The sequence below is a fragment of the Arvicola amphibius genome, chromosome 13 (assembly GCF_903992535.2).
Source record: "Arvicola amphibius chromosome 13, mArvAmp1.2, whole genome shotgun sequence".
NCBI lineage: Eukaryota > Metazoa > Chordata > Mammalia > Rodentia > Cricetidae > Arvicola > Arvicola amphibius.
In genome coordinates this window covers 46,524,310-46,535,271 of record NC_052059.1, presented here as the reverse complement: position 1 = coordinate 46,535,271, position 10,962 = coordinate 46,524,310, and the positions used below count along the sequence as shown (strand labels likewise).

Here is a 10,962-nt window from a genome sequence, read left to right as displayed (position 1 = left end):
AAGGGTGAAGGCACAAACGGGAATGACCTCCCTATTACACTTCACAGACTCATGCCACTGACACTCAGCCCCTTCCGGGATAGGGACGCCATGTCTGTCTGGGAAAAGGTCACATGCTTGTCTAACTGTCTTAGGATGTCTCTGTCTGCACTCCTGTGACTTGTGTGCTCGCAGTAGTATAAGCTGCATTTGAATTGCAAGATGAAAACGTGCCCTCAATCTGGGGGCAACTGGAAGGGAAAGAGTCAGCTTGGGAATCAGTGACAAGGGAGTTATCACTCCATCTGAGCTCTTGTGAGACGCCTTGTTTGATCCAAGGGATCTGCAGTGTGGCCAAGTGTATAATGGGTGTCCCTGGCTGGAGTCAAGCGGGGAGGAGGCCACCCATTGCCAAGCAGCCTTATTTAGGGCTTTCCTTTTCATCTAGCGCTGACTTTCAGATTCAATAGCATACCAGAGTGAATTGCATAGCAGGTTGTTTATACCGAGTGCGCCCAGGGGCAAGTACTGTGTCTGTGTCTGGCCTTCAGCAACTGCAAATTGAATGAAATCTTTCTTTAAAAAAAAAATAAAAACAGTCTCAAAGCAAGACAGTTACCATATCACCATGGAAGAGAGGGAAAGAAAAGAAAGTGATATAACAATACCATGAACTCACAAGCTATCCATCAGCATTCATAAAAACTGTGACAATCTCAGGGCTGATTTAAGGGCCTTTGAACACTCCAGAAATGTTAGCAAGGGCAGTAAGAACTGGTCCTTCCTGCCCTCTGCTTCCTGCCCCTTCTATATTTAACACCATTGCAGTCTTCAACTTTAGAACAGATAAAGATTTTTCTTTTAATCAAATGTAAGCCCTTCTTCATTCATAGCTTCTGTGACGGCTAGTTTTATGTCAACTTGATACAAGCTAATCATAGCAACAGAAACCCTAAGACAGCTTCCCAAAGAAGTGAATCTCCCAGTGCCCTGTAAATCGGTACCTACAATGTCACCCAGAATCCTGTGTGTCAAGGCAGCAGAAAGCTATTATTTTCATCAATGTGCACAGGGAATCACGGGGAAAATGCCTTACTTAAAAAAAGTGGGGGGGGGGGGAAGGAGGGTGCACCTCTGGGCGTTGACAGGTCCAACTCTGCTCAGAGAGCAAACTCAAGACTCACTTCTACGAACGGGCCGGGATTTGCTCTTCTTTTCCTACCCAGCCTCTGTGCTACACAGCAGCCTGCAAAGCACAGTGACATCTTCAAATCCTTCCTAGTCAGTCTGCTAAGGCTCTTCTCAGATGTCCCAAGCTCCATGGGTACCCTCTGTCACCTTTCTGGGACCTTCCTGCTTCTCTTCATCTTTTCCCTTCAAATGATCTTCAATTCTTACGAGCCCTTCCATGCAAATGGTGCCCCAGGCCACCACCTTTCAAGGAAGAGATGCACACCTGAATTCACCCTCAAAGACCTTGAAGAAAAATCAAATCTTACCCAGGTCCAGGAGAAAAAAAGAGAGTTGCTGATTGCACGACCCGTTCCACCTTAATGGCACCCCATAAGTGCCTGTGTGGGAGGTAATGTCTCCACTTTAGAAAACGAGAAGGCAAACGCCCAGAGGATATCAAATGTGACATTAATGGCGACACCTTTGGATTTCTGTCTGAAGTAGTTTAAAACGTCAGAGCCTGTGTGTTTTCCACGATCGCACGTGGGTGCTCCTTGACGGAGTAAAGAATGGCAATTCGTCCGCATGGCATTTCTAGGGCAGGCACGCTAGTTTCTCCAGTACTGTGCCAGGCACGCCCCTGGCTCTTGCTTCCTTGGTTCCTGGTGATGAACCAGGTGCATCTCTCTTAAGGAAGGTGGTGTTGAAAGGAGCTCTGTAAAGAGAGCAGCAAGCGGACAGGGGCAGAGTCTCCCAGCTGAAATCCCTCTGAGCCCTTGAACTCGGAAGAACAGACTCAGGACAAGGCCACCGACTGATTCTAGAATGCTCAGGGTAGACCCAAGCCACACAGCAGATTTTAGTTTTGCCATCAACACCCATGTCTGATAGAAACTATCTGCAATTTTTCAGAAACCATTCTAAAAGGGGGCTAGGCACTCAGGACTTTGTAGAGGTGTCTTTTGGATCTATGTGTTATCTTGGGTACACCCTATGTGAGCAAGCTGGGCTGTTAAAAAAGCCTGTAGTCTACTTTCTATGTGTAGCTCCGAGTTTCTTACCTACAAAATGAGGTCAGTGTGTGTGTGTGTGTGTGTGTGTGTGTGAATTTTAAAACCCATGTAACTCAAAAGATCTGTACACCTTGTGGTCATTTATATGGACATAATACTTGAGCATCCAAGTCACCCTAATTTTTCCTTCGGAAAGGAATATGAACATTAGTACCATTAGCAAGCAATCAGATTAATTCTATGATCAAGAGGAATAAATAATCAAAGGGACTATTGCACTGTGTTCTCCATGGTAAAATCAAGTAGCAGGCAGGGACCACCTCGTCAGGCCAACAGGTTCTGGAAATGTAGCTGGCAGGACCATGGATGGCTCCTAGGTCCCTCAGAGCCCAGGGTTTGAGCTCAGAGAAAAGAGGAGGATGAGAGCCTGCAAAAAGACTTTCGAAGGAACTCAAGGTACATCACTGCTGCCTGGTGGGGGCCATTCATCAGGAGAGTGCCAGGATGTGAGTCCACGGGATCTCAGAGAAGCCCTCCTCACCTGCCAGGGGCCCCACCTCTGCTACACACAGGAGCTCTTTCCCTCAAAGGAGACAGTAGACACTAGGGAAAGAGAACCATGGCCGCTCCTGGAGAGTCCTTGGTATCCGGCTCTTTCAGGAGGTTAGGGATGCAGACAGGAGAGAAGAAAGGAAATCTTAAACACAGCAGTTCAGAAGCACACTGAGAAATCCACCCAGGAGTCAGTTGCTGGGGCTACTCTCCTCTCCACTGGCAAGATAGCTGGCGGAGGCCTCCGCAGATCTAGCAAGTCAGTGTTTGAGGCCAACATGCCATCCCGGAAAAAGGAGAGCACTTGCTTGTACGTCATGCATACGGATGGCCATTTCTGGAAGCTCCATGGGCTAAAGGGGAGGTGACATGGCCTTCAGATGGACAAAACAGTTCTGGGCTGGAGAATCTTCTCATTGCAGACAGCAGTGCTGGCTGGGAGCCCTGCACGGTAGCTCACCCAACTTTTTGGGGGCCATTCTCGGGCTGCATTGGTCCAAGGCACTCAGAGGTGCAGAGCCAGGGTGAGTAACATCTTCACTGAGGGCCTGGCTCAGAAGAGAGGATGCTTGACTTTCGAGCCTTTGGAGGTGGTGGAGGTGGGGCTTTGGCGTCTCTGCGGACAGGTAGGGGAGGTGCAATCTGGGGAGAAGACACGTGGGGTTACAAACAGTCCTTTAAGTATTTCTAACCTATCCTGCTCCCATTCCATAAGATCGATTTATGGTCAAGTTGATGAGCATTTACACTGTCTATGCACGACAGAAAGGGAATGACACTCATTGGTCCCTGTTCTCTTGAGCTGAACACACACACACACACACACACACACACACACACCACACAGCTGCATCACCAACACTTAGGTACCTGGCATCTACTTAAGTAGCACTCAGTAAATAGTTGTGGGAAGAAGGAATGAAACCTGTCTGAGGCTACTACAGAACAAACACCCGCCATTCAGAAGTGACACTTTGGTGTGAACTTGAACTCTCTCATCTCACCTCCCGTGTGCGAAGCGGAGAACATGCCTCCTTCAGTCCCACGACCAAATGAAGCAGGCTTCTGACACATTTCCCTTCTCAACCCCTGAGGCTTCAGGAGTGAGCCAAGCACTGGCTACCGTGTGTGGCTCTGTGTGTGTGTAGGAAAGCACCTACTCTACATAGAGTGGACGTCCAGTGGTGTCTCCCCAGGGATGGTGCTTGGTGGCCGCACTGACGGCAACCTGCGGGTTCTTACCTCAGCTGAGTTTCTCTGGCTGCTCTCATACGGCTTGCTTTTGGGGGGAGGTGGAGGAGGGACCGAAGCTGTCAGCCCATCTGTCTGCAAAGATGGGGAGCCTGGAAATGATACAAAGGAGACAGAGTGAAGGACTTACTTAGGATTTTCATAAAAGTAATGCTTGCCACCAGCACCCCTATACTGGCCTCATATGCATTGCTGTAGCCATTCTGGAGGTTCCTCGGAAAGAATGGAGAAGACCTTGCACCCTGCCCAACCATGGTTGCCTTTAATTCCCCAGACAGCTTCACACGGAATTCTGGGGCATAAATTCCAGTGTTTGCTCTTAAGCCAGGGAGGAGAACATTTTCTAACTTTAGGAAACTGGTCTCTGATGGACTCTAAGTATTTAGGGCAATAAGCAGGCTCTGCAGGAAGCTTCACCTGGCTACAATAACTCTTGACTCAATTGGCACCTGCGGAAGGATGCATCCTCCCTACGATGGGAACCTTCCAGTCTGCAGTGCTACATATGCCTGGCTCTGGATTAACAGCAGCATACAGGATGGGTCTGTCTTTTTATACCTGAAAGGGTCTAGCTACTCAGTGGCAACTTTGTAAGTGGTTGGGAAGGGATGGGCAGACCCTCAGGATCGCTTGAAATAAGCACAGCCTCAAACCCCAGTCCTCTGGCGATTCCAACAGCCACTGAATCAACTCTGCAACAGCCTCATCCCATCTGTGGCCGGTTTGATTAAGTCTTGCCCAGATTCACAGGTGTATTCCATTCCCTGGGAGAACGAATCTAGGAGACACGGAAAGACTCACTGAGGGTCCTCGTGGCTTTGGGAGTGAGTGGAGGGGGGCTCAAGACTGCGGGCTGCAGAGGTGAGGCACTGTGGAACGGTGTCAGCCGACTGTCCACCAGCTGCAGACTCTTCGGCCTTTGTGTTTTCTTACCTGGGCTCTGAAAACAAAGAGGGAAACCGAAAACCTTAAAATTTCAAGGTGGTTGTGGCAGATCTCAGTAATACCCTGAACAGCCTTAAATGCTGGACAGAAACTAGCAGAAGGGCTTAGTTAATTCCAAGGGGCCTTTTCCTTTCTGTTCTCAAGTGTGTGTGCACACATGCATGGAAGGGCCATGGGTTTTCTTCTACTCCTCTCCACTATATAGCTGAACCTGAAGTGCCATGTTTGGGCTAGGCTAGCCAGGCGCTGGAATCGCGTGCAGGCTATCGCGTGCGTCACGACGAGTCCTTTACCTGCTGACCCCTCTCCCTACCGTCCCCACTGTCACTGTATTGCCACACAGCAGGCGCTTGGCGTACATACTTGTCGAGAACGACATCGAAACACAGACAGCTTTTGGTCTGGCCCCTGGCTTGATTCTGACCACACACTGTGCCATCTAAGCTGGAAACAAGCAGCCTTGACTCTTAGTAAAAGCGGGTCTCAGAAACACTTTACTTGACGTGGCTTATGTGAGGCAAAAAAAGTGTCTTTTTTTTTTTAAAACGTCAAAAAGTGCAGAGAAAAGGTTTGCACCGACTCGCGGAACACGGTGGCAAGAGCCGCAATTCCAAGTGCCACCCACATGTTTACGCTGTGGGTATGAGATCTCGTGCCAATATTGACTTGGAGACTTGAAACTTTTCTTCCTGCCATCTGTGATTTGACACCACCACAGGCTGCTGTGACTCACTGCTATGCAGTGAATGAAGATGTGCTGGCTGGGGGGCAGGCAGTACTGCCCCGCCAATGACTACATGCCAGTGGTGCCCCGCCCAGGGGTGCCCCACCCAGGGGTGCCCCACCACACTTGTTCTTTCTTCTTTCGTTTTTCTTCTTTTTCTTTTACCATCGTATCAGGTTCTGGCGCTTTCTCTGCAATGACTTGCGACTTGCTCAGACTCCAGTCTTTTCTCTTGAACTTGTTAATCCGGTTTTCGCCGTCTTCTTTGGGTGGCAGATCCTCAACTCGCGCACCTGACGAAGCTCTGCGCTCAAACAGTGGCTCCAGGATAGACCTGACAGTCCGGAAGGTTAAAAGTCACAGATTATCTATCCCAGAATGACAGACTTCACTTCAAAGCACCAGCAAGACCCTCAACGCCGCCGTCACCTAACGTCCCAAGTTCTCAGAGTCCATTTACCAGACAAATAACTCAGGGTAAAACGTACAGAAAGGAGGTTATCATTTGAAAGAGAGAAAATATTAGTGAATATTTACCACTGCCCTCCCGTGTGTTGATCATTTGTTCTCTTGTGAATATGTGCATGTGTACAGGTCACATGTAGGCATGTCAGCATGCGTGTGAAGGTCAGAGGTCAACACTGGTTGTCTTCCCCTATCACTTTCCGCCTTCTCAAGACAGGGCCTCTAGCTGAACCCAGAGCTCACTGATTTGGCTGGATTGCTGGCCAATGAGCTGTCAGAATCCTCCTGCCTCCATTCGACCCTGGCACTGGGGTTATATATGTGTGCTGCCACATCTCCTTTTGATGTGGGTGCTATGGATTCAAACCCAGGTCCTCAAGCGCATGCAGCAGGTACTTTGCTGGTGGAACCACCTCCTCAGGCCCCACCACTATTTACTCGGAGTAAATAGTGATAAAAGACAGAGCCCATAAAGTAAAAGAATAGCACATATCTCTAGCTCTCTGTAGGGGGCCACAGCTCGTGGTCTGGGGCTGGAAAGCCTGCAGTAATTTGTTTATTTGCTGGGTAACCTGGCCACAGTATCTTAGGTTCCTTATCTACAAAAATGGGACAACATTTGGCACCAGCAAGTGTTTGAGAAATGTCCTCTAGGTGTAATGATAGATTTCCAAGTACCATAAAGAAAACGGGTCCACTCAAGCATCATGATCAAACACTACACACAGAGGGGAGAGATGGAGACATGACATACATATTGTAGATGGAAGGCAGGTATCTTTACTATTCGAAAGTTGAAAGAGGAGCCTAATTTTTAGAAATTATGACATAAGTGGGTATTTCATGAAAAAGAAAGTGCAAAATTTTTCAAGTTTGGTTTCATTTATTACTACATAAGTTAAAATAAGATATTTGAAGCTGAGGATGATGGCAGATGCCCATAGTCCCAGCTACTCAGCCAGCTGAGGCAGGAGGCTCACTTAAGTTCAAGGGTTTGGAAATAGATTGGGTAGTTTTTGTTGTTGTTGTTGTTGTTTGTTGTTTTTGTTTGTTTTTACATTTTATTATTTTCAGCACACACACACACACACACACACACACACTCACACATACACAAAAACAAACCCCAGCCCAACCCTGGATAATAAGCTCATGTACATGTCCCCTGTCATCAACAATGATCAACTCAGAGCCTGTCTTGTTTAGTCTATATACCCAATTACAGCCCTCACCCTTCACTAAATTACTTGAGAGTTGTCCTCTCTACCATATGTCCAGAGGGCATTTCTATAAGACAAGGTCTCATTTTCATAACCACAACCCCATCATCATGCTTACAATTGAGTCACTCCCCAATCTCATCAGACATCCAATCTTCAAGTTCATCACACACACAATCTCAAATTTCCAAATTCTCTCACAATTTTTTTTAAATGGGTGGTTTCACTGAATCAGGATCCAGTCGGGAGGCAATATCTGCATTAGTAGATGTGCTCAGTAGGTCACTTAAGCTCTTAATTCTCTAGGTCTCCCAGGATTAAGTACTGTTACTAGTTATGAGAACGTAGGAAGGAGAAACTCCAGGGAGGTCTGCCTGAGGCAGCACTGACATTTCTGCAGATGTGCCTTCATACTCCAAGCTCCTCTGTCTAGGTTTCTTGTTGCTGCTCTTATTTTTGGTCAAGGCATCATTCTCCAGCTGTGATGGTTTGAGTAAAAATGGTCCCACAGGTTCATATATGTGAATGCTGAGCCAGCAGGGAGTGGCACTATTTGCAAAGGATTAGGGGGTGTGGCCTTGTTGGAGGAAGTGTGCCATTGGGGGTGGACTTGGAGGGTTCAAAAGCCCACACTAGTCAGTCTGTATTATCTGTTTCTGTCTCTCTCTGACTCTGTCTGTCTGTCTGTCTTTCTGCCTGTGGATCAGGATAAAACTCTCAGCTATTGTTCCAGTGCCATGGGTGTCACCTTGCTCCGGCTGTGTACTCCACCCCATGATGATAATAGAATAACCCTCTCTGAAACTGTCAGCAAGCCTCCAATTAAATACTTTCAAGATTTGCCTGCCTCTCCACAGCAACAGAACAATAGCTCTGAAATTTCAGAAATTCTCCTATCTCAGCCTTTTGAGTATTGAAATTATAGGCATGAGCCATAACACATGGTTGAAAGTTCTTTATCTCATTTCAAGTTAGTTTCTCCTTTTAAAAGTTCTATCTAATCTATCTGTCTATCCTCTTTCTCCTCTCTCTCTCTCTCATTTTACTGCATCTCAGCAATATCCATCTATCTTTGGGGCGGGCGGTTCGAGACAGGGTTTCTCTGTGGCTTTGGAGCCCCTCTATCATTTTATCATATATCAGCAGCATCTACCCATCTGTCTATCTGCCTGCCTACCTATCTAATACTTGAAATGACCAAATCTTTCCTCAGGGCATTTTCCAGTTGTTACAGTTTTCATCCGAACTATTTGCTTACTTTGCATTTCCTATTCATTCATTAATTCACTTGCTGAACAAACTTCTGCACTTCGATTTTGTAATTTAACAAGATAATTTAATCTTTCCATCCTCGCATAGCAAACCCTTAATTATTTTCATTTGTTGATAAAAAAAAAACGGTATCAATTGATATACATAAAGGAGTGACTCTCAACATTTCTCTTAACTGCACTATCAGTTGAAAAAGTACTGGAGAACTGAATTCAGCCAGCTCTCCCTTGGCTGGCCGTTGGTGAAGGATGCCATGGTGAAGATACACATTAGGATGTCTGCACCCAAAGGAGGTGCACTGCATTCTGGGACAGTCTTTGTCAAGACACAATAAATAAAAAGAGCCACATTGAGAGAATGCCATTTGAATAAGCATGGAGAGGAACATGCATTCAGTTGTTCGACTTCCTATGAAGAGCGGGGAGGGGGGGCGGGGGGGCTGGTAGGAACCTAAAACCCACTTCAACTCTGAGGTTAGGAGTTACTGGTGGTTAGGAGCCAGGTTCAGTGATGAGATTTGGGGGCTGGGAAGATATCTTAGTAAGTAAAATACTTGTACAACTGTGAGGATCTGAAGTCTTTACCTGTATCTATGAGGACCCAACACCCATGTAAGAACAGCTGGGCAAAGCAGTGAGCACCTGTAACCCCAGCACTATAGGCAAAGATGGAGATTCTGGGCTCATTGGCCAACCAGCCTAGTCACAGGTAAGATACAGGCTCAGGGAGAGACCTTGCCTCAAAGGATCAGGTGAAGAGTAACCGAGAATGGTACCCTGATGCCAATCTGGTCTCTATACATGCTTGCAAGAGAACATCTACATGTGCATACTGTACACACAGACACACAGACACACACACACACACACACATGAAACTGTCTACTGATGCCTCTAATAACCTGAATGTTAAAAACATGCATGAAGAGTGTGTGTGTGTGTGTGTGTGTGTGTTGTGTGTTCTATCATTTTCTACATTTGGAATCTTTCCCATGTTATTCTGTGATTAACTGACAAAGCGAATTAAGTTTGAAAGTGTTTTAAAAATGATGCACAGGAGGAGAAATTAAACTATGTCTAGGAGGCACCTATGTTCAGTAGGTAGTAAAATATTAATTTATTAATTCTTTCTCTATTTTCAGTAACAGCTTTGCCAGTGACGTTCCTCATAAAGAATATGAGAAGTGAATGAAGTCGACAGCTATAAACTAGTCTCCTCAAAGGAGTGGTGTGCGGATACACAGGTCTCACCTTGGCTCCCAAAGCTAAGGTCACGAGGTACTGTCTTACCCCCCCCCCCCCCCCCCCGTAAGTGTAACAATCAGCCTTACCCATCAGATCCTGGCCGGGAGGGTGCATTGTCAGAAGAGTTGGAGGAAGTGGAGACCACTGAGGAGGCCACAGAGGTGACAGACAGCCTGCGCAGCGTGGAGGACAGGATGTAAGGCAGTACCATTGAGCCTGTGCGGCTCGGCTTCCTTTCCGTCAAGCTGGGTGGCTGAAACACAGGCAACGCTCAAAGTCAGCAGCCTGCAATGTAGCCTGCAAGCTCTGAGCAGCCACCCGGTTGATATTTTGAATGGATGGAATGTTGACCTAAGAACAAAGTCTAAGGAGGCCAAAGAACCTAAACCGAGCAGCGTGAGTCTCGGGAAGCCTAGGATGCTGCACTTTCCTGCCAAATGCTACCAGGGAACCACCGACTCCACGTGGCATTCTATTAAGTTTGCTTACTAACATGGGCTGCATTCTAGCAATGATAGAGGATAGCGGGTTGAAAGAAGGCTCAGTCTTGTGGTCTAGGAACATGGGCACAAAAGACACAGGTACCTAGACAGCACTAGAGGGAGGGAAAGTGTCAGGAAGAAGCATGAACTGGACACTTTGGGTGGGAGACAGAATCTATGTAACTTAGCCTGTCCTTGAACTCATAGCCATCCTTCTGCCTCAGCCCCCTGAGTGCTGAGATTACAGGCATGCATCACCACCACTCCTGGCAGGACTGGATACGTGGATGAGTGAAAGAGGCAATGAAGTAGTGGGAAAGATCTTCTGAGAGAAACTCTAGTGGGGGGATGGGCAGAGCTCTGACTGGAGGAAAGAATCTGAAAGACGGGGGTTCACCACAAGAAGACCACTAAAGAGAGAAAGGGGGAGTCAAGGACGAAAGGCTTACAGTAATGAACCAGAGCCAATCACACCATCAACTGTGAGAGGGATAGGATAGTGCCAGGCTCCCCCTCAGTTCCTGGGGGAGGTGAGGAGGAAACTCACTAAGATGCAGCCTTAGGATGTGTGCCAACAATGCCAGAGAAATCAGTCAGGTGCGCACACCATAAAGTACAGTGTACAACCCTTCCTTCCCTTAA

The 10,962-nt window shown here is 47.2% G+C and overlaps 1 protein-coding gene across 2 annotated transcripts in view; it reads right to left on the bottom strand.

Moving 5' to 3' along the window:
* Positions 1–2,285: 2,285 nt before the first annotated feature.
* The window catches only part of Dock5 (dedicator of cytokinesis 5), a 183,384-nt gene continuing 174,707 nt past the window's right edge, over positions 2,286–10,962 (bottom strand). For both annotated transcript variants that reach the window (XM_038310701.1, XM_038310702.1), the window contains exons 48-52: positions 9,925–10,091; positions 5,803–5,971; positions 4,770–4,908; positions 3,960–4,060; positions 2,286–3,359 (exon numbers count right to left, since the gene is read on the bottom strand). In XM_038310701.1, the coding sequence (XP_038166629.1) occupies positions 3,255–3,359; positions 3,960–4,060; positions 4,770–4,908; positions 5,803–5,971; positions 9,925–10,091 (681 nt within the window). In that variant the 3' untranslated portion in view covers positions 2,286–3,254. The remainder of the gene's footprint in view (positions 3,360–3,959; positions 4,061–4,769; positions 4,909–5,802; positions 5,972–9,924; positions 10,092–10,962) is intronic.